The sequence below is a fragment of the Lampris incognitus genome, chromosome 2 (genome assembly GCF_029633865.1).
Source record: "Lampris incognitus isolate fLamInc1 chromosome 2, fLamInc1.hap2, whole genome shotgun sequence".
Lineage (NCBI taxonomy): Eukaryota > Metazoa > Chordata > Actinopteri > Lampriformes > Lampridae > Lampris > Lampris incognitus.
In genome coordinates this window covers 114573339-114596177 of record NC_079212.1, presented here as the reverse complement: position 1 = coordinate 114596177, position 22839 = coordinate 114573339, and the positions used below count along the sequence as shown (strand labels likewise).

General features: G+C 42.5%; 2 protein-coding genes across 2 annotated transcripts in view; one reads left to right on the top strand and one right to left on the bottom strand.

Moving 5' to 3' along the window:
* srpk1b (SRSF protein kinase 1b) overlaps positions 1 to 18675 on the top strand; it is a 51779-nt gene extending 33104 nt beyond the window's left edge. The window contains exons 7-16 of the mRNA XM_056302203.1: positions 904 to 1010; positions 1291 to 1456; positions 2100 to 2125; positions 2270 to 2471; positions 3085 to 3498; positions 3737 to 3831; positions 4352 to 4459; positions 15916 to 15985; positions 16496 to 16588; positions 17043 to 18675. Of these exons, the coding sequence (XP_056158178.1) occupies positions 904 to 1010; positions 1291 to 1456; positions 2100 to 2125; positions 2270 to 2471; positions 3085 to 3498; positions 3737 to 3831; positions 4352 to 4459; positions 15916 to 15985; positions 16496 to 16588; positions 17043 to 17227 (1466 nt within the window). The 3' untranslated portion in view covers positions 17228 to 18675. The remainder of the gene's footprint in view (positions 1 to 903; positions 1011 to 1290; positions 1457 to 2099; positions 2126 to 2269; positions 2472 to 3084; positions 3499 to 3736; positions 3832 to 4351; positions 4460 to 15915; positions 15986 to 16495; positions 16589 to 17042) is intronic.
* A 983-nt stretch (positions 18676 to 19658) lies between these two features.
* lhfpl5a (LHFPL tetraspan subfamily member 5a) overlaps positions 19659 to 22839 on the bottom strand; it is a 36726-nt gene continuing 33545 nt past the window's right edge. Inside the window, exons 2-3 of the mRNA XM_056301318.1 lie at positions 20490 to 20740; positions 19659 to 19700 (exon numbers count right to left, since the gene is read on the bottom strand). Coding sequence (XP_056157293.1) covers positions 19659 to 19700; positions 20490 to 20740 — 293 coding nt within the window. The remainder of the gene's footprint in view (positions 19701 to 20489; positions 20741 to 22839) is intronic.

Below are 22839 nucleotides of genomic sequence, written 5' to 3'. Positions count from 1 at the left end.
TTTAGCATCAAAATGCTATTTTACCAAACCCTTCTAAAAACTTTCCCATGTGACCTGACGTAGATTTCGGCACTTTCTTTTAACACTTTTGTCACTCTCCATGCTTACACTGTCAGCAAACTGCATGTGTGTGTGTGTGTGTGTGGGGGGGGGGGTATTAGCTCTAGCCTAGGTCACTGCTTTTTGCCAGTAGCTTAGTGGGTGTTTCCATATGAACAACCCAGAAAAGAACGCAGATGGCGTCACCCTTTAATTTTCGTTGTCAATGTTTTATCACAGCGTACATACTACAAAACAAGGCTTGATGGAATTTTAAATTCTCCCAAGTTTAGCAAAGCTATTAGCAAAATAAAAGGACAAAAATCACGCAAAAAAAAAAAACAACAGCCGCCCGGGTGTCCCAACATACACAATTGGCTGTGTCTGCCGGTGGAAAGCCGGATGTGGGTATGTGTCCTGGTCACTGCATGAGCACCTCCTCTGGTCGGTGGGGGCGCCTGTTCGGGGGGAGGGGGAACTGGGGGGAATAGCATGATCCTCCCACGTGCTACGTCCCCCTGGTGAAACTTCTCACTGTTAGGTGAAAAGAAGCAGCTGGTGACTCCACATGTATCGGAGGAGGCATGTGGTAGTCTGCAACCCTCCACGGATCAGCAGAGGGGGTGGAGCAGTGACTGGGACAGCTCAGAAGAATGGGGTAATTGGCCAAGTACAATTGAGGAGAAAAAAAGGGGGGGGTATCAAAAAAAAAAACGCCGATTGGACTCAGTGAAGAATAGCATTACTTGGTATTGTGTTATCATTGTTTAATTTGGGGGTCCCAATCAAGTATCTATTTACTGAATGTATGGGTATCATGAGAAAAGACATCCCCTGCTTGTCCTTGACCTCGTGTCTTCAAAGATGTGTGCATGGTGTTTGAGGTGCTGGGCCACCATCTACTGAAGTGGATCATCAAGTCCAATTACCAAGGCCTGCCCCTGCCCTGTGTAAAGAGCATAATACGACAGGTACACTGGCACAAAGAAACTGTCTGAAATGTGGGTGGGATGAAAGGGTGGCAACATTGTAGTCAGCTGACTGCAGTACTACTTTATTACTCTTTCATTACAAACATTTTGAGGCAAACTTTTAGCCAATTTACTTATGAATGTGATACACTCGCACATGTCAACAGTGTCATGAACTGAGGTATGCAGATGTACAGTGACAACAGTATGCATGCTTGCTAAGGTTGTTGCATTTGTAAAGACATATCAGAAAACAACCGTTTCTCTCCTTTTGCTGCAGGTCCTACAGGGTTTGGACTACCTCCACACGAAGTGCAAGATCATCCACACAGACATCAAGCCAGAAAACATCCTTCTGACTGTCAATGAGCCCTATATCAAAAAGATGGCAGCAGAAGCTACTCAGTGGCAGAGGACTGGTGCCCCACCCCCCTCTGGTTCTGCAGGTCACAACCTCTCTTGCTGCCCTTAAGCAAGTTGTGCAGTCTGATGGACAAATTGCTGACCCAGAGGCATTTTGTGGACACTGAGAAGTGTCAACAGAGCTGAACCCTTTAAGTGTATTTTGACATTGAGTATATGGCTGCTCCAATACAATTTAATGCCGGGTCATATAGCAACTACACCTCCTTATAGATTGCATTGTCAATGGCCACAAAATTAGTCTTATGTAAAGGGCAGGCATGAGCCAAGAGTCTTGCTAAAGGATTATTTTCCTCCTGCACACCATATTTTGAAGAATCCATGATTATTGTGTCATATACTCAAGAAACCGCCGGATTGGGATGAAAGCCTTGCAGAAGTCACTTATGTTAGATGAGTGTGTGTGAGTCACCGATAGTTTGGTTATGGAAATTAGTGGCTTGTTCATCGGAGTGTGTGATTTCCCACTGCACCTGATGCTACCGCATACCGTGTATTAACAAAGCTGGGTGTGGAACAGCTCAGCCACAAAAACAGAATACTAATCAGAGCAGACATATGGTGACATTGGTGGTTGTGGGGAGGGTTGGATGTGCCACTTGTACATTCTGTAAAATGGGAAATGTAATTGTGTTTAATCTTCAATTTGTTTTCCCTTCCTTACAGTGAGCACAGCTCCAGCAAACAAACCAGTAAGCACTCCTATTTTACCATGTTTGGCTATATTCAAATTAGTTTGCAACTAATCTACACACCAAGAACACAAAATCCACTCTTCATCTCCCTCTCTGCTTGCTTTCATTTAATTCTGATGTCCCTCGTTTTCTATAATTCAGACTGTCAAGATGTCCAAGAACAAGAAGAAGAAGTTGAAGAAAAAACAGAAGAAGCAAGCAGAATTGCTTGAAAAGAGGGTTCAAGAAATGGAGGGGGTAGTCGTGCGCGAGAGAGGGGAGGAGGAGAATGACGAAGAGACCACAGAAGACACACTTTCTACATCAGTGACGCTGCAAGACATTGTTATCCACAGCAGCATAGGTGACTGGCTGCCCGGCTTGCTCTATTTAAACATTAAGATATGCTTATTGTTTCCTCTCAGCATTATTTCTGTGGACGATACCTTTGTATAATCAATGAAATTATTTTCAGTATTATGCTAGTATCTAAACTTAGCACAAAAAGTAAGGAAATTTGTGTTTGCTAGATTATTTCTTTGTTGTAACAATGCTTCTAGGCAATAAATCTTATATCAGGCACCTGATTGTCAGCACCTGGGGTACCAGAAGCTCAAAACAAGAGTCAATAGCAGCAGCAAAATAAGCTGTTTGGCATTGGCAGAGAAGATTTGGCAAATTTTTCACAGGCGCAACCCACATACTCCGCTCTGCTGCTCATCCCACAAATGCATGTTCCTGACAAATGTGGCACCATTTAAAAGGGAAATAAACAGGCTTTCCAACGGTATAAGATTTATTGCCAAGAAGCATTGTTACAACAAAGAAATAATCTACCAAACACAAATTTCCTTACTTTTTGTGCTGAGTATAGTTAGTTATAATAAAGATCATGGAAAAGTCTGAATGTTTTTCTTTGTTCTGGAAATTAATTTACCTAAATATAATAGATAATAATTGCATCAACTTTGCCATAGATGCCACCACTAATAGCCAGTCACAGCAGATGCCAGAGGCAGAGGAACAAGGGGAGAATGAGGACGAAAGCAAAATGGAGGTGAACTGCAACGGCCACTCCTCCAGCCCAGGGAAGGTGGTTGAGCCTGAGAGCCAAATGCACCTGTCTGAGCAGGACACAGAGCTTTTGGGGGACCAGCAGAATGGAAACCAACCAGAGAGCATCACTAAAAACCACGACTCTTCGGACGACAAGCAAGACGACCAGGCCTGTAACGGGACCCCGGGGATCCCCCACCCGGACCCACAGCAGATCCCTGCCTCTCTCAGTCCTAACCCAGGCACTGTAGAACTAGGGGAGGGAGAGAAGGAGGAGGTGCTGCTGGACACACAAGGAGAGACAAAAGGAAAGAATGAAGAAAACTACCAAAACGGTTTGTGAGAATGATTTCTTGCTTTCTAAATAAAGTCATACTTACAATTGTCTGTGGTAATTCTTGCTGTATATGGAATTTACCTCCATCCCCATTATTGTAAGGTGACCCCCAACTTAGAAGAATAAGGCATCCTGTGACTATCTTGTTGATTTCTCCTACCTTATCTTAATTTCTTCCAATTTCTCCCCACGTGCCTCTAAATTGTCCTCTACTTTTTCCATCTATTCATGAATAGGAGCGTCAGGCAGTCTGCTTGTGAACCCACTTGAACCCCAGAATGCTGACAAGCTGCAAGTCAAAATTGCTGACCTGGGCAATGCCTGCTGGGTGGTAAGCACAAATACAACTTTGACATGTAATTCATTAGGGAACAAAGGTATTTTTTGCTCAAAACACAGTTGTTTAAATCTGAGTTTATAAATTAAGTATTTTTGTGCACTTGTACCATAACAATGGTTAGCGCCCATCTTATCATATCATACCTCAGTCTTAGATGCTGCTTTTTTCAGTTCAAAATGTTGTCAAAATATGTTGTGTATATATATTGATAAGAAATAAGTTGGTAAATGTTAATGGTATTCCATGTTGTAACATAATTTCATGCTCAGTTGCATAGGTGCTCAACATTTGATGGTAGAGTCACACTAAGGACCGATCATGGTTACACTGGAAATACTTGCCCAATGGCTTGGGCTTTAGTTGAGCTTGAGCCTTAGAATCACTGTTACCCTGAACCAGGCATTGAGCCACATTATGGATTTACCTGTACTAGTCTTATTAGTCTCTACTAGGCATTTAGACTGTGGCATATTGTACTATGTGTTTAATGATCTCTCCCTCCTTCTGTCAGCACAAGCACTTCACAGATGACATCCAGACACGGCAATATCGCTCTCTGGAGGTGCTGATGGGAGCCGGCTATAGCACACCAGCAGACATCTGGAGCACAGCATGCATGGTAAGATGCACACATGTAACACTGCAAGAAAGCAAAAGCATAGAAAAATTTTTATAGCATAAGTAAACTGAGATCCAAGCACATACAGTGTTAGCTGTCTATGCAGGCATCTTTTAATAGTGCTGGTAGAGGCACATTTCTCAATATCAGCCTGCAAAGACACCCAGCCATGCAGAGGTATCGATAGAAGCCAAGCTAGGTCAAGAATACATTCATAGATGACTTGTGTGTAAAGGGCAGGAGTAGATGGCTGATCTTCACAATGCATACAACTCTGTAAGTATGTTGGATGTCATGAGTTGAGTGACACAAACAAAAGCTCTTTCAAACAATAACAAATGGAGTGTACAAGAAAAGATTTTCCAAATCTTGCAAAAGCTTTAGGATACTTCAAACGAGCTGGTTCACATAAGGCTTTGTATGAACATGTCAGACACCAAGTCAGCTCATATCCTTTTTGAACTTACTCTGACCTTGGAGGTGGGGAAAGGAGTTGACGTCACTTTACGTCTGGGTTGCACCCCACAACCTTCACATACTCCCCCATGAATTCGGTGACCTTTGGGTGTCTTTGTAATTGACATGTGAAGAGTTAAAAAAACTGAGTTTCTCTTAATATCTATCTTAAGTGAGTAGTCTACATGGTGGCGGAAGAGACTGGAGTTTCTTTAAAGCTAGACTGTTTTCCCACCTTAGCACACCTGGCCAGTTCCTGCAGGAGATGGGTGTACACTGTAATGCCAACTTTGGAAAGTTGCAAAACAGTTCCAATGTAGCCTTCACCACTATGACCTTGGGAAGTGGCTTTCTGTAATTTGACACTATCCAACATTTTGAATCAGAATTGGACATGCATTGTCCAGTGCGGTCAAATTGACCATCACCACATTGTAATTTGACTGAGTGTATAAGGAACAAATGAACAGTAGATTCTTTTCAAATGCCCAGTTCTGTTTCAGCTCATTGTTTGATTGTTTTATTTTTTATCAAATTTTTTTCATTTAAAAAAAAAAGTAGAGCAGTAGTCATAGTAATAACAACCACAAAGTAAATGAGTATAACTACCCCCAATACTACCAACAACTGATCATCCCTCCCTCCCACCCATGTGGTGACCGGAACCCTCCCACCCCATCCCACAATAGTTCTCCATTACATAGAGCATAGATTCATAGATTTACAACAATACAGTAAAGTGCACTTACAGTGCATCCCGAAAGTATTCACATCCCTTCACTTTCCCCACATTTTGTTATGTTACAGCCTTATTCCAAAATGGATTAAATTCCTTTTTTTTCTCATCAATCTACATACAATACCCGATAATGACAAAGCGAAAAAGGTTTTGTGGAAATTTTTGCAAATTTAATAAAAATAAAAAACTGAAATATTGCATGTACATAAGTATTCACACCCTTTACTCAGTACTTGGTTGAGGCACCCTTGGCAGCAATTACAGCCTCAAGTCTTCTTGGGTACAAAGCTACAAGCTTGGCACACCTATATTTGTGGTATTTCTCCTATTCTTCTCTGCAGATCCTCTCAAGCTCTGTAAGGTTAGATGGGGAGCGTCGCTGCACAGCTATTTTCAGGTCTTTCCAGAGATGTTCAATGGGGTTCAAGTCTGGGCTCTGGCTGGCCACTCAAGGACATTCACAGACTTGTCCCGAAGCCACTCCTTCGTTGTCTTGGCTGTGTGCTTAGGGTCGTTGTCGTGTTGAAAGGTAAACCTTCGCCCCAGTCTGAGGTCTTGAGCGCTCTGGAGCAGGTTTTCATCAAGGATCTCTCTGTACTTTGCTCCATTCATCTTTCACTCGATCCTGACTAGTCTCCCAGTTCCTGCCACTGAAAAACATCTCCACAGCATGATGCTGCCACCACCATGCTTCACTGTAGGGATGGTATTAGCAAGGTGATGAGAGGTGCCTGGTTTCCTCCAGACGTGACGTTTGGCATTCAGGCCAAAGAGTTCAATCTTGGTTTCTTCAGACCAGAGAATCTTGTTTCTCATGGTCTGAGAGTCCTTTAGGTGCTTTCTGGCAAACTCCAGGCAGGCTGTCATGTGCCTTTTACTGAGCAAAGGCTTCCGTCTGGCCACTCTACCATAAAGGCCTGATTGGTGGAGTGCTGCAGGGATGGTTGTCCTTCTGGAAGGTTCTCCCATCTCCACAGAGGAATGCTGGAGCTCTGTCAGAGTGACCATCAGGTTCTTGGTCACCGCCCTGACCAAGGCCCTTCTCCCCCGATTGCTCAGTTTGGCTGGGCGGCCAGCTCTAGGAAGAGTCCTGGTGGATCCAAACTTCTTCCATTTACAAATGATGGAGACCACTGTGCTCTTTGGGACCTTCAAAGCTGTAGAAATTTTTTTGTACCCTTCCCCAGATCTGTGCCTCGATACAATCCTGTCTCGGAGGTCCACAGACAATTCCTTTGACTTCATGGCTTGGTTTCTGCTCTGACATGCACTGTCAACAGTGGGACCTTATATAGACAGGTGTGTGCCTTTCCAAATCATGTCCGATCAATTGAATTTACTACAGGTGGACTCCAATCAAGATGTAGAAACATCTCAAGGATGATCAGTGGAAACAGGATGAACCTGAGCTCAATTTTGAGTGTCATAGCAAAGGGTGTGAATACTTATGTACATGCAATATTTCAGTTTTTTATTTTTAATGAATTTACCAAAAATTTCTACAAAACCTTTTTCACTTTGTCATTATGGGATATTGTGTGTAGATTGATGAGAAAAAAAAGGAATTTAATCCATTTTGGAATAAGGCTGTAACATAACAAAATGTGGGGAAAGTGAAGGGGTGTGAATACTTTCCAGATGCACTGTACATACATTATAATGCCTTGCTTGTACATATATAAGCTAACAGCTATTTAACATCTGCTGCTGCAGAGACCCATGCCTGGACAGGCCTTTCTCTAGCCCCCTGTATTCTAGCTATAGATTGTTCAATGTGTATTATGTCCAGAAAATACATCAGCCATTGAGTACAGGTAAGTGTATGAGGAGGATTCCATTTTAGAGCTAGCTTTTTTTTTTTTTTTTTTTTTTTGCTGCTGCTGCTTTAGGACCTGCAAATAAAATATGGGATTTGGAGGCCGACAGATCAAGTGATGACGTATCATTCAAAATCAGCAACCTGGGACAACAAAATATATGCACACCAAGTAAATCTGATGGGGTAGAAGAGACTACTTTCCAGAATGAGACCACCCCAGGGCACTCCCAGTACAAATGCATGAATGAACCCCTATGACAGATTGGAGAAGGGTATGAGTTTCATGAGGTGACCTTTTTTTTTAGTAGGAATGAGGTAAGGTCTATGTAAGAAATAAAAAAATAAAACAAAGCGAATAAGTTTGTGATTAGGGTTTTTAGATGTGCAGTCCAAGTTGTCCCAGACGGTAAACCAATCAACCTCACCACCGAGATGGTCAAAGTCTTTTTCCCACACCCAATGAACAGGGAGAGGACCACAAGAGGAGTTGAATAACAAGGTTATAGAGCTTAGAGAGTAAACCACTTGTCTGAACACCCACATCCAACATGACATGAAGGTCATGGGTGTAGAAAGAATTCCGCCAGGGTACACCATAAGCATGCATGGAAGATCCGAGTTGCAGGTATAGGAAAAATGAAGAGCCAGGTAAATCAATTGATAATTGCAAGCAGTGTCTGCGCCAGAACAAATCTGACGGCCGGGCCTACGGTTTTCACGGGGGGGCATGAGCATTAGGGCTGTCAAATTTACATTCTATATTTGAATATTCTTCGATTGTGAATTTTTTTTATTAATTATTAATTATTTGCTAAATTAACCTTCGAATGTGCGCTTAGAATCCTTGTGCTCTGCTCTTTTCCCCCGTTGTTTTCCATTCACGCACAGACGCTACAAGCAGATCGCGTGAGCTTACTCGCAGCAAACAGCCCACTACAACAACACACTGATATGCTAGCTGCACTGGGGGGTACAAGGGTCGGCGCTGCTGAGTTTGCAGCTGTGACAGTGTCCCACAACTTTGTAAACTCCTCCTTGTTGCGAAGTTGGCGCACACATTCAGTTGCACTAGCCATAAGTCCTAATCCTGTCAGCAGGTCTGCCCCCTCCGCCTGTAGCAACTTGTTTGAAGGGTCCAGAAGAGCAAGCACTTTATGCGCCAGGTGTGCGATGAATATGAACCTGGGTTCAGACACTTCTCGCAGCAGCCCGACTGCCTCCATCCTCGCCTCTGCGCCATGTGCCCGCACACTGTCAATTTCTGTCAATAGCAAAGTAATGTCCTTAAATGATGAAAGTATGACAGACACAGTTGCAAGATGTCCCGTCCATCTCTGATCAAGTAGGCGCTTCAGCTTCTCACCTGTGGAATCAGATTTGTGTCAGAAGTATCAAACAAAACATTTTAAATTTTGAGTAAAGACAAATAAATTGCAAAGAAAAAACAGAGTATCAAACAAAATTTTTAAATTGAGAGAAAAAAAATATATAAATTTAAACAACAACAAAACACGGTAAATATTAACCTAATTAAATAGATAATCTGGAATAAATGCAGACTACCTCACACATCTGATTCCATACTCACCTTTGTAATGAACAGCAACTGTTGGCCTTTTAAAGAACTTATAGAGAGCACCACAAATATGAAAAAAGTCCACGATTGCTTCCTCCACTGACATAGCATGTACCACCACGAAATGCAGCTGGTGGTTTAAGCAATGAACATATGGAATTTCTCACTGTAGTTTTTCTTGCAGAAGCTTCTGGACTCCACCGTGTCTCCCAGACATGAGCGAGGCTCCATCGTACACCTGGCTTAAAATCTTGGAGGTGCTCAGGCCATGTTTAGTTATCTCTGCTATTATAGTGGCTGTCAGCGTCTCGGCATCTCCCGCATCAGCGGTGGCTATGGTCAAAAGGCGCTCATTAATTTCATTAGTTTCCGAAACAAAACGGATCACAATAGCTATATTTTCACACCCTGTAGGGTCCTTGGTTCCATCAACCTTTAAGGTGTACCACGAGTCACCTATTTCATTTACTATTTCCTCTGTCACCATACCGCTCAGTACACCAATCAGTTCATTTTGTATTCCGTGACTAGTGTATGTCGCATTTCGAGGAATGGACTTAACAATCTCAGCCAAAACAGGGTCTTTTTTTACTGTGTAATCAAACAGTGCGAGAAAAAGACCACTGCCACCATTTGATATGTCCTCAAATGCTTCAAATTTCCCTCTAAAAGGCAGCTGGTTCTCAGCCAGAAAAACAATAGCATCAACCAAGGAGGAAACATAATATCTATTTTTTTTAAGCTGGTCAGCGTTAACAAGTGTTGAGATTTCCTTGCTACTTGTGGTTCGTCTCTCTCTTTCCTTCCACAGTGTGTAACAGTTAAGGTGCTCCTTAGAGTTGGCATGTTTGTAAAAGCCTTTATCTTTTTCCACTGCATGCTTCCAGTCTCCAAAACCCCTGACCATGAAGGCTGAGTCCACCGATGCCCCGGGAGTGCTAAATTGACGGCAGGGAAAACAATATGTAGCGTCTGCCTGGACACTATACTCCAACCAGCCTCTGTCCTTGTACCATGCACTAACAAACGAGCGTCTTTTACCCTTGTACAAACGGACTGGGTAACGTTCTAAAATGACTTGGTTTGGTTTGTCATTGCCAAGATCATCAGGGGCCTGCACTGGCAACAGTCTCGGCGGCAGAGCAGCAGAAGCAGCCGATGGGAATGGAGGAGGGGGGGGTGGTTGACAGGCTCCGGTGGCAGCGGCTCCACTTGACCAACAGTAGCCGCTGAGGTGTTAACGGCACTATCTTCGCTTGTTGCACCCGCCTCGGCCCCAACTGTTTTCTCGGGTGTTGTTGCAGCATCTGTCCTTTCTCTTTCTGCTGGTGTAGACTTGTTGTTTGGACCACGAGAAAGCCATTTTCTTATATCCATCATGATTTTACAGTTAGCTAGCTAGCTCAGTCGATTTTGCCACGTTTTTAAAGTATCCTTTTCCTGTGTGTCACACGCAATTACCACCTGAATGGACAAAATCACACACTGCTGTTCCGCTCCGGTGTCCTGCTAACTCCGCTCCTCCACAATCACGAAATTTAAGCATTTCATTTCATTGATTATTATTATTATTGATTATGTATTTAAATGTGATATGTGCATTAATTAATTATAAGTTTTACATGATGTTTAAGTACTAATTTTCACATCATCACTGGGTAATTGGCGGGGGGGGCACAACTTTCATTTGGGGGGGCGAGGCCCGGCCAATGCCCCCCCCCCGTAGCGCCGACACTGATTGCAAGTCATTAAACATTCTGAGACCCTCATCATTACAGTTGTCAGAAAGAATATGGATAGAATATGGATACCTTTATCACTCCTTTGGGGGAAATGAAAAAGGGACTCCTCTAGTAAGAAGAGCAAAATTGTGGAAAATGGGACTGTAGGTATGCCACTTGAACTGAGAGTGAGTAGCTTTCGCTACAGTCAAGTCAAATCAATTTTATTTGTGTAGCCTAATCACAAATTACAAATTTGCCTCAGTTGGCTTTACAGCAACAAAACATCCTGTCCTTAGACCCTCTCATCAGATAAGGAACAACTCCCTAAAAAAAAAAAAACTTTAATCTTTCTCCTAAACACTCCAAATCCAAACTGGGCCCCATAATGTCTTTCCTTTTATCAACTTGGCACACTGTGTTTCTTCCTAATTTTTCTCCCTGTTAGAGTATACTGAGTCTCGTAAACGATGAGGAGAGACCAAATTTTCCTCTATAGCCCGTCATGAAACTGACACATTGGGATCTAACCAGATTGATAATGGGCGCAACACATATGACCAAATTTAGATCTTGAAGTTTGGGAGAGCTAGTTCTCTTTCCTGTCTGCCACATTGCAGAGTTGACAGTTTGAAGCGAGAATGCTGCTCTTCCAAATGAATTTCAAGATAAGACCATGGCTCTTACCCTGGTAACCCTTAGGGGTTGGAAAGTATAACATATTGGATTAAAAGTTTACCCTCGGTAAGATATCATTTTTTATAATGGAAATATGTGCTTGTGGATAGATGGAGAGAAGTGACAATTTTTCATGTCAGCTTCCACTCTATTTAAGATGCCCTGGAAGTTTTTAGTTGTAATTGAGTACAGGGAGGGGAAGATATCTACATCTAGGTTTGTGAAAGAGCCATTGGAATGTTTGGTGGTATGCTTGAGGGGACAAGAAATGAGTTGAATGGAAGTAATGATGACTTAGACCAGTTATTTCATAACCCGACAGAGCACTAAATTCTTCGAAAGTGTCCAAGACTTGGAGAATTGAAATTTGGGGCATTGTCTATATATAACAAAATATCATCAGCAAACAATGATATGTGGTGCGATGTGTTACAAAAAGTGACGGGGGAAATCAAGGGGTGCTGTCTTATCCTTTGGGTTTATGGCTTGTGTGAAAAGGCATATAATAAGGGTGAGAGGATGCCACCCTGCCTGGAACCCCTTGAAATGCAGAAAGAGGATGAGTACCAACCATAAATATTCCAGTTCCAGATAGCTTGTTTAGCATCCAGTGAGAGGACTGTGCAACATCTTGGGAGAAGTGAAGCACATGTAGTAGTCTGCTGCTTGACGAGTTTTAATAAAGCCTGTCTAATCATGATGTACGAGTTTGGTCATATGTGTTTCAAGTCTAATGGCTAACACCTTGGCATATATCTTAATTTCAGCATTCAAATTGACAGAGGCCTATAGCTGCTACAGAGGGTGGAGTCTTTATTTGGTTTTAGAAGAACAGTCAGAATGGCAGAATTGGCATCCCTATAAAAAAAATCATTTATCAATAGAAGTAGTAATCATCTTTAATATAAAATGGCCAAGGCAATCCCAAAAGACAAGGTAGATCTCTGGAGGGAGGCTGTCCCAGCCTTATGATTTACCCTTTTTCACTGATTGAGTGGCATTTTTGAGTTTCTTGGGAGAAATAAGGGCCTGTGATTGATCTTATTCCTCCTCATTTAGGGACAGAAGATTTAGGTTCCATAAAAAAGATTAACATCTGTCTCTGTCTAGGCTGACTTCTGAAGAATACAACTTTGAATAGAAGTTATGGAATTCACTGTTAATTTCTTTTGGTTTGGAGATAGTATTGTGAGAGTGACTGGGCTTGATAGCTGAAATAGTTTAGAATTTGTCGTTCTGTCTCAGTCTCTGAGCAAGGAGATGACTAGGTCTAGGGCCATTAAAGTTGTAATTTCTCCTAGTCTTATGGATAACAATTTCAGCTCTACATTTAAGAAGAGAGTCAAGTTCTATGTGTGTTACCTGAATATTTTGTTTCCTGGTCTCACAAAATGTTAATTGTTGTTACTTTTCCAATTCTGCAAGCTTTGATTCCATTAATTTTGCCCAGCCTAGCCTTAAGATGTTCCTAATATACCCCTTCAGTGCATATCAAAATATGGGGGTCATCCGCAGAACCAGGATTTTCAGACACATTTATCAAGTTCGTACCTGAAATTGTTAAAATAACCAGTTATTTTTCAAGAGAGTGGTGTTGAAACGCCAGCGCAATGCGTTAGGAGGTGTATTAGTAAGGTAAGTTTCAACAATATGACAGACAGCATGGTCAGATAATGGGCAAGTACCCAATACACTATGTATTTCAGAAATGGCTTGGGAAATGAAAATGTAGTTATGTCTATTGGAGAAGAAGCTGTATTGTCTAGCTGAAGGGTTAATCACTCTGAATGCATTCAATAGGTTAAGGTCCGAAATAATATGAGACAGAGAAGTTGATGCTGAGATTTGGGAATGTGAACGCTGATCTTGTGAATTTGAGCAGTCTAAACTGGGATCTAGGGGCACCCGGATAGCGTGGCGGTCTAATCCATTGCCTACCAACACGGGGATCAGCGGTTCGAATCCCCGTGTTACCTCTGGCTTGGTCGGGCGTCCCTACAGATACAGTTGGCCTTGTCTGCGGGTGGGAAGCCAGATGTGGGTATGTGTCCTGGTCGCTGCACTAGCGCCTTCTCTGGACGGTCAGGGTGCCTGTTCGGGGGGAGGGGGAACTGGGGGGAATAGCATGATCCTCCCATGTGCTACGTCCCCCAGGCGAAACTCCTCACTGTCAGGTGAAAAGAAGTGGCTGGCGACTCCACATGTATCAGAGAAGGTATGTGGTAGTCTGCAGCCCTTCCCAGATCGGCAGAGGGGGTGGAGCAGAGGTCGGGACGGCTTGGAAGAGTAGGATAATTGGCTGATACAATTCGGGGGGGGGGGGGGGTGTTGGATCTAGGACAACATTCATATCACTACCCCATAACCAAGGCGCATAGTACTGCAAATCTGCAAGAATCCCAGATAGGTAATGGAAAAAATCTTAGTCAAATTGGTTAGAGGCATAAACGGGCAAAAATACTATCTTCCTGCAATGATAGTTTTGATCAATGAAATTTGTGGATTAGTACTGCCAAATTTATAGAATATTTATAGATAGGGAGCATTTCAAAATGATTAGTGAACCACGGGCTTTGAAATCAAAAGACGCTGATGCTGCTACATAGTAGAACCTATTAGCAAATCGATGCACATCAACTGCCTTAAGGTAAGATTCCTGAATACACGCTATGTCAACAATCTTTCTGTGGAAGAAATCTAAACAAGCTGAGCATTTAATTTGACCATTCCTATTTTTTCTCCCTGTTAAAGAGTTTTTTTAGGGAGTTGTTCCTTATCCGATGGGAGGGTCTAAGGACAGGTTGTTGTGTTGCTGTAAAGCCCACTGAGGCAAATTTATAATTGGTGATATTGGACTATACAAATAAAATTGACTTGACTGGACCATTTAACCCTCTTGTATGCCAGCTCACTAACTGTAGAGATAACATGAGGGTAGGAGGTTAAGCTGAGCAAAAGGAGGAGCAACCGAAAGACATGAATAAGGGATAAAAGCACAAGCCAAGTAACCAGAGTGTCATTGTAATGGTAAGAAAAAGAACTATAACACACCCATCTCTGGATGCCACAATACCCAATAATGCCACCCAATAAAGATGACAAGAAAAATAGAAAATAAAATGAACAAACCTATTCCCCATCCTGGAAAACCTGACACTGAGAAACGGGGCTCCTATCACCATTGAAACAGCTCATTCCATTATAAACAGAATATAGCTACCTAACCGACAGTAATGGAAAACTACCTTAAAATATTAGTAACACTAGAAGAACCCTGCTACAATGTAGCGGTTTGGTTATCCACCCGTCTAAATCTCCCTCCTCTTCATCCTGCCAGCTAACCGCCTTCCCCCTGCCCCTAAACCCCCCCCCCCACTCCAACTCCCTCCCCCCAAATGCTCAGAATCATCTGAAATGCTGAGAAAAGTGGTTTTTAGCCATTTTTAGAAAATGCATATTTTGCATAATTATTTTAATTTTCTGCTATTTTTCTGGTCCTCTCTGGAACAATACCTACCACCTCCAAAAAAAATGAGGATCATAAGTGCTTTAGTTTGGCCGTTTATAGACTCTCACACAGACACACACCAGACACCAGACACACATTGTGAAAATACAGGAGTAGATTGTTTTGCTAACGCATATTACCATAAATGAGAAACAAACTGAGATAATCAGATTCCAAGTTTTATCTCCCAATATTGATCACCTTAACAGTCTGAGGCATGGTGGCATAAATAAGAAACTCAAATGAATAATTTTGGCAAGGATCAAATGCTGTTAAACTATTTTTACAATCGAAAATAAGCCACCTGGGCATCCGGGTAGCATGGTGGTCTATTCCGTTGCCTACCAACACGGGGATCGCTGGTTCGAATCCCCATGTTACCGCCGGCTTGGTTGGGCATCTCTACAGACACAATTGGCCGTATCTGCGGGTGGGAAGCCGGATGTGGGGGTGTGTCCTGGTCACTGCACTAGCGCCTCCTCTGGTCGGTCGGGGCGCCTGTTTGGAGGGGGAAATGGGGGGGGGGGGGGATAGCGTGATCCTCCCACGCACTACATCCCCCTGGTGAAACGCCTCACTGTTAGGTGAAAAGAAGAGGCTGGCAACTCCACATGTATCGGAGGAGACGTGGTAGTCTGCAGCCCACCACAGATCGGCAGAGGGGGGGTGGAGCAGCAACTGGGACACCTCGGAAGAGTAGGGTAATTGGCTAGATACAATTGGGAGAAAAGGGGGGGGGGTCCAAACAAAAAACAAAAAAAGCCACCATTCAAAAATAATGGGTAATGACTTAGAGACAGATGTTTCAGCTCATTGTTGTTAGGTTGTTATGAAGGCCAACACTCGGATCAGACTAAATGTGAAAGGTCATGAGGGTGTTGGTGTACAGGCTGAGATAGCTTAGTGTCAATATGGGATCAGTCGTCACTCTTATATGTGCATTTGCTCGTTTTCCTCAGGCATTTGAACTTGCTACAGGAGACTACCTGTTTGAGCCCCATTCTGGAGAGGAATACTCCAGAGATGAAGGTTGGTGTGTTTCTCATCAGAGATAGCCTCCCTTAAACGGGGGCTCTTTGATGAATGCAGGAAAATATCAACTTAGTTAAGATATAAAAAAAATTTGTCCAACAGAAATAAGATTTTTTTTTCACCCTATACAACAAAACTTTTCCTCCTTATCAATATAATTTGCAAGAACGAGGACATTTGATTATCAGGCAACCGACTGAGTTTAAGGTTTTGCACATCCTATTTTTAATGTGTAAAATATGTGTGAAACAGTACTAAGTTCATATCAGCAAGGCTTGGTGGAATGTATCCACTAGATCAACCAAAACCAACCAAATGAGCCATGTTTAAACCCCACTACGCTATTCGATGCTTTTGTTTTGTTCATTTCTTTTTAATCCTTGTGCTAAATTTAAAGCTGGTATTTAATTTTCCCATTTCCTGTCGTCAGTCAAACTCGTCATTGAAATGGTTGCATCTTGAGCTCAATGCTTCTCTCAGCACTGTCATCTTCTCTTCTTTCTGTAGACCACATAGCGTTGATTATTGAGCTGCTTGGTAAAGTCCCCAGGAAGCTGATCATGGCAGGAAAATACTCAAAGGAGTTCTTCACCAAGAAAGGTAAATATACACACACTTCCACCAGCTGTCTGCTGTCTAAACCAGCCCCTGTTTGTGAGCTAGAAAACAACCTATGAATTTGCTCAAGCGTTGGGTGCAGAAGTTGCTATTTCAGAACATGCACCTGACTGCTCAAGGGAACAGTCATCTGTTCAGTTTGAGGATAGCACTTATTAACCAGAAACGGTTTAGCTGTTTGGCACTAATTAGTAGAGGTTTTGAATTGCTCTTACAAAATATGTACAACATTTTTTTGTCAATTTTTCCCCTCCAAAAATAGTTAACTTCTGCCTCATATACTTCCTCTTTTTTATCCAATTCTTAATTCCCTCACTGCTTCTTCTCACACGCCATATATATTCATTTGTCTCAACCCTTCCCTCCCTCTTCCTCTTTTTCCACACCTCACCTTCGTGTCTGTATTCATGTCTCTGTCCTTTTCATCTGTTCTCAGGTGAGCTGCGCCACATCACCAAGCTGAAGCCGTGGGGTCTGTTTGAGGTATTGGTGGAAAAGTACGAATGGCCCAAAGAGGAGGCCCACACTTTCAGTACCTTCCTGTTACCCATGCTGGACCTGGTGCCTGAAAAGAGGGCCACTGCTGCCCAGTGCCTCTCCCATCCATGGCTTGTCTCTTAAAGACCACCTACATGCACCACAACATCCAATGTGAAAGGGCAGTGCAGATTTGAGGAGCCTTGACTTGAATTCACATGCACATCAAACCGCAGACAGGTCAGCGAGAGACTGTCTGCATCGTGCCCATCTTATGGCTGCTTGCCTCTCTTCCTGGTTCTTGGAAACTAACTGTATACACATACACACATACACACAAAAGACTGGCTGCTAAGTTGATGTCTGGTCATGAATTACACTGGTAATAGAGGGATGTTGAGGAGTTCTGCTTTAGGACATCTTATCTTTTTATGGTGCTTGGCTGCTTAGGATTTGAGTTACATGCCTCTATCTTTGTTTATTTTTTCTTTATCCTCTATGTTCAAGCCCGCTCTTTCACTTAATAGTACTGTTTTTTTTTCTTTGTCTTGTGGCAATTTCAGATACCATAATGGACTGTCAAATTAAAAAGGAACTTGCTCATCGACACTTACGAAAAGAAGAACAATGTTCTGTCAGGGAACACTTATAGATGGCCATACAAACCATATAGTTTGATTTTACCTGCCATAAGTCAAAAGCCAAGTCAGCTTTGACAGATGTGGTTATCTGTGCTGTGAAATTAAAGTAAAGTGGTAAGAATTAATGACTCCATAATGCTAACAAGCTTAACAGACACTAGCAGTATTGCTTATAGGTTGACTATCTAGTAATATAGATGACCATATCAATTACACCACCTCAACGCTAAAGGGAGCCAGTTTTTTGTTAACATGTAGACCTGTCAGTTCCGGATTTATAAGAGGGGAAGGCCTGTTTTCTTTATATATGTAATTATTATTTCAGTTAAAATAGAGGCTAGATTGGGGCACAAAAGCGAGTGAAATACTGTGAGTTTTTATTTTCAGTTATGTCGGGGTTTTTTTTTTTTTGCGTAAACAATTTCACTCAAATGGCTTTTTTGTTTTTTTTTTTGTTTTTGTTTTTTACAATTCAGTTATATACGAATTTAGAACATTCATTGACAGCCCTACCAGTTTACCAAAGAGTTGGCCTTTGCTCTCTCCCTTTATGAAAGTTTATGACAGTTTTTAAAAGCAACTGTCAATAATGTATTTTGAAGGAATGATGTTGCCAGTGCTGAGAAGGTTTATAGACTTTTGCAACATTTAGAAATGCCTTGAAAAATGTTCAGGTGAGTTCCAGCTATATAAAGGTTGTAGCTTCATTTTGAAGTTTATTTTCATAACCTTGCTCCTGTGCAGAGAAATTTGATTGCTGCATTTATTGGAGTGTCTAATAGATTTTACTCCTGATAATGCTGTAGTTATGCTTTTGAACATACACCCTGACCATTCTTGCTTGCCGTTTTTCTACAAGTTTCCCCTTTCTCCTCTTTTCACATCTCTCCTCTTCATGTGATTGTTTCAAAACCTTTTTTCTGTATGTAAGGAAATAATAAACATTTTCAATATGGGATTAATTTTCCTGCATCTTACATTTTGTAAATTACAAAATCTTCGGTCACAAAGCTGTGAATTATCAGGATGTACATCAAAGTATTTGAATTCACTTTAATTTGGTCTGCATATTGTGTTATCTGCCAGCCAAGATGTCTCCAGGGAACCCGAGATCTTGCCTTATAATGCGTTTGAAATAATGGTATCAGCGGCATCCAGGTGGCGTAGCGGTCTATTCCGTTGCCTACCAACATGGGGATTGCCTGTTCGAATCCCCATGTTACCTCCGGCTTGGTCGGATGACCCTACAGACACAATTGGCTGTGTCTGCGGGTGGGAAGCAGGTTGTGGGTGTGTCCTGGTCACTGCACGAGCGCTTCCTCTGGTCGGTCGGGGCACCTGTTTGGGGGGGTGGGGATAATCCTCCCACGCGCTACGTCCCCCTGGTGAAACTAATGTCAGGTGAAAAGAAGCGTCTGGTGACTCCACATGTATCAAACAAGGCATGTGGTAGTCTGCAGCCTTCCCCAGATCTGCAGAGGGGGTTGGAGCAGCGACCAGGATGGCTCGGAAGAGTGGGGTAATTGGCCGTCTACAACTGGGGAGAAAAGGGAGGAAAAATCCCCCCCCCCCCAAAAAAAAGAGATGGTATCAGACATGTATATAACGGTTTTATTCTTTACTGAAAACCAACACTACAGCAGCATTAAAAAAAGAGCAACATAAAATAACATCCTTACAATTTTGTTTAGATGTTAATTGTCTAAAAACATACACATGCCCTTACTAATAAAAGTAAAATGTGCCATCATCCTCCATAGGATTACAGTTATTCTTTACCATAATTCTAATCAATCTCTTATTGATGGATCGATAAGAATTATCTACATCATTGAGATTTCACAAATAATGTGGTTGGGGATGAGCTCTGTTTCTGTCTCAGGGAAATATTGAATGTGGAAAAAGGAAATTCAGTTTGAGTCCTTTTCAGCTCTTCACAGGTCTTGCTTCTGTTCCACAAGGGCCTTAGGCATCATCTATAAGGAGAAGACAGCAAAAACGAAGTCATCAAAATGACAATTTTGTTCCTTTATCTGAATAGCTCAACGATGTCTTCATACTTAAACTTATAATTTTAAAAAAACTTTTCAACTCAAAATGCGGGGTTCAATTTTTCACATGATTTGTATTATTTTGCACATTTAACAGTTACTCATATGGCATTGACAACATTACAATACATTAAGTTAGGATTGTTACAAATGTCATAGTGGCAACCATGTCAGAATGTCGTTTATCCTGTAGTGGCTTGCTGTGGCTGAGTCTGCTGCTAGCAACACTTTTAACCACACGTGTGTTGGTATTATTGTTTTATTACAATACAGTGGAGAGAGACAGGGAAGAAGGAATAGGAGTATTATTTTGAACCCATGGTATCAAATGGTACAGACTGACTGGATGTGTTACCAGGAAGTCTTCTCAACATGTGGTTTGAATCCTTTGCTTTACAACAGTGTAAGCTCTTTCTTTTGCCTCGTCTGTCCAGGTTAACCTTCCCAATCTAACCTCTTCCCTCTATCCTCTGAAACCCTCTGCACCTTATATCCAAACAGATTCCTACACCTCCTATCCATCCCTCTTTCCTCACTGTGACCTTTGTGCGTCTGTCCTCCCCCCCATTTCAAAACTTGTCAACCCTCAACTCTAACGATCTTCCCCCTGGTCCCCTCCGACTTTGTAGCTTTCTTTTTTCACAATGGCAGTTTCCCCCCCCCCCCTCCGTCCTTCGTCTCCCCTTCTTAAACTCCCCAACCCCCCAATCTCACTTTCCCCAAGTTACCTTTTCCCTCCACCTGGAAGTCCTCGGGCAGTAGTTTGTCCTGCCGGTTGCCCAGGCTGAAAGCGAGGAAGGACAGGACGAGGGAGTCCATTATACTGATGATGGCCAGGATGTAGGCCCAGCGCACTGTGCAGTTGCCCAGTGTGTACTTGTCGGTCCGCTGGCCACACATGCGCTTCACCTCCTCTGAGTCCCAGCCGTCTGGGTAGATCATACAGCCAATTACCATGCAGGTGCCTGTGGGAAGTCATGTCAAGTCAATTTTATTTGTATAGCCCAAGTCACATTTATTTGCATAGTCCCTAAATCCATAGATAAATAATAAACCCATCCATCCATTATCCGAACTGCTTATCCTGCTCTCAGGGTTGCAGGGATGCTGGAGTCTATCTCAGCGGTCATTGGGAGGCAGGCAGGGAGACACCCTGGACAGGCCGCTAGGCCATCACACAGGGCCGCCATATGTATACACGCACACACATTCATACCTAGGGGCAATTTAGTATGGCCGATTCACCTCTTATAAATCCATACAATCATTTTATTTAAAGGCACCTTTCATGACACTTAAGGTCACCTCACATCAAATACAATAAAACAAAGCAGTAAAAAAAAGACAAGTGCAATCAACAATAAAACACATAATAAGCAATAGAGCATACATCAGCGGGAGTTTAAAAAGATGTGATGTTATATGGTGTGATGCCGAAACAGCAAACTAAGTCAAGGATAAGACTCTTGGTGTGGGTTGTAATGTTGACATATTGTGTTAAACCGAAGCAATCTAACATTGCTTTAAAATCTTTAGTGAACATATTTTCAATATTATCAAAATGAACATTTGAATCCCCCATTAGGATTATATTCAGAGACATTGTACTAAGGGTGGTTAGAACTGTTGTGAGTTAAGTGATAAAAATATTCGATGCCTCAGGTGGTCTGTACAGAGCAGCTACTATATAATGATGGGTGTAGGTCCATAGAGCTTAACAGCCATCAGTTCAAAGGAAGATTAATCAGGTAGAGAGTGGCGTTAGTTTTATACTATTGCGATAGATCAGTGCAAGGCCGCCTCCTCTGCCTGAAGTTTCTACTACTACTTTCGGCTGCTCCCATTAGGGGTCGCCACAGCGGATCATCCGTTTCCATCTCTTCCTGTCCTTTGCATCTTTCTCTGTCACACCAGCCACCTGCATGTCCTCCCCCACCACATCCATAAACCTCCTCTTTGGCCTTCCTCTTTTCCTCTTCCCTAGCAACTTCATATTCAGCATCCTTCTCCCAATATACCTAGCATCTCTTCTCCACACATGCCCAAGCCATCTCAAATCTTGTCTCTCTTGCTTTGATAATAATAATAATAACACATTTTATTTGTGGGTCCTTTCAGAGCACTCAAGGACACCTTACAGAACACAATAAAAAACAAGCAGCACTGTATCAGACATCATAAAATCACAACAAAGCAGGGTAGACAATAAAAAGATAACAGAACAGATAAGTATAAAATCATCATCTGAACAAAACTCAATGAAGCGTGGATCAGACTGAATATGCCAGTTTGAAGAGGTACGTTTTCAGATGGGATTTGAAGGTTGAAAGAGAGTCAATGTTGCGAATTTCTTGTGGGAGAGAGTTCCATAGGCAGGGGGCAGAATGACTGAAGGCTCTAGTCCCCATGGTAGTCAAGCAGGCTGATGGTGTAGTGAGTTGGAGAGCAGAAGAGGATCTGACAGTGTGAGAGGGTGTGTGGCTATGAAGCAGTTAGGAAAGATACAAAGGAGCTAGGTTATTAAGGGCCTTAAAGGTGAGGAGCAGGATCATGACGCCACTACGGTATTTAACAGGGAGCCAGTGGAGTTGCTGAAGAACAGCAGAGATATGATCTATGGAAGGAGTTCTGGCAATGATACAGACAGCTGAATTCTGGACCAATTGACGTTTATGAAGACACTTGAGGGAAGACCAAAGTGGATAGAATTACAGTAGGGGATGTAAGCAGGGTATGAGTGAGTATGGCTGTGCTGTTAAGTGTAAGTGACGGCCGAAAATGATTAATATTGCATACTGTCTCCAAACCATGTAACATAGCTGGTCTCACAACCATTTTGTAAACTTTCCCTTTAACTCTTGCTGGTACCCTTCTGTCGCAAATTACTCCTGACACTCTTCTCCACCCACTCCACCCTGCCTGTACTCTCTTCTTTGCCCCTCTTCTGCACTCCCTGTTACTTTGTACAGTTGACCGCAAATATTTAAACTCGTGCCTTCGTCACCTCCACTCCTTGCATCCTCACCATTCCACTGTCCTCCCTCTCATTCACGCATAGGTATTC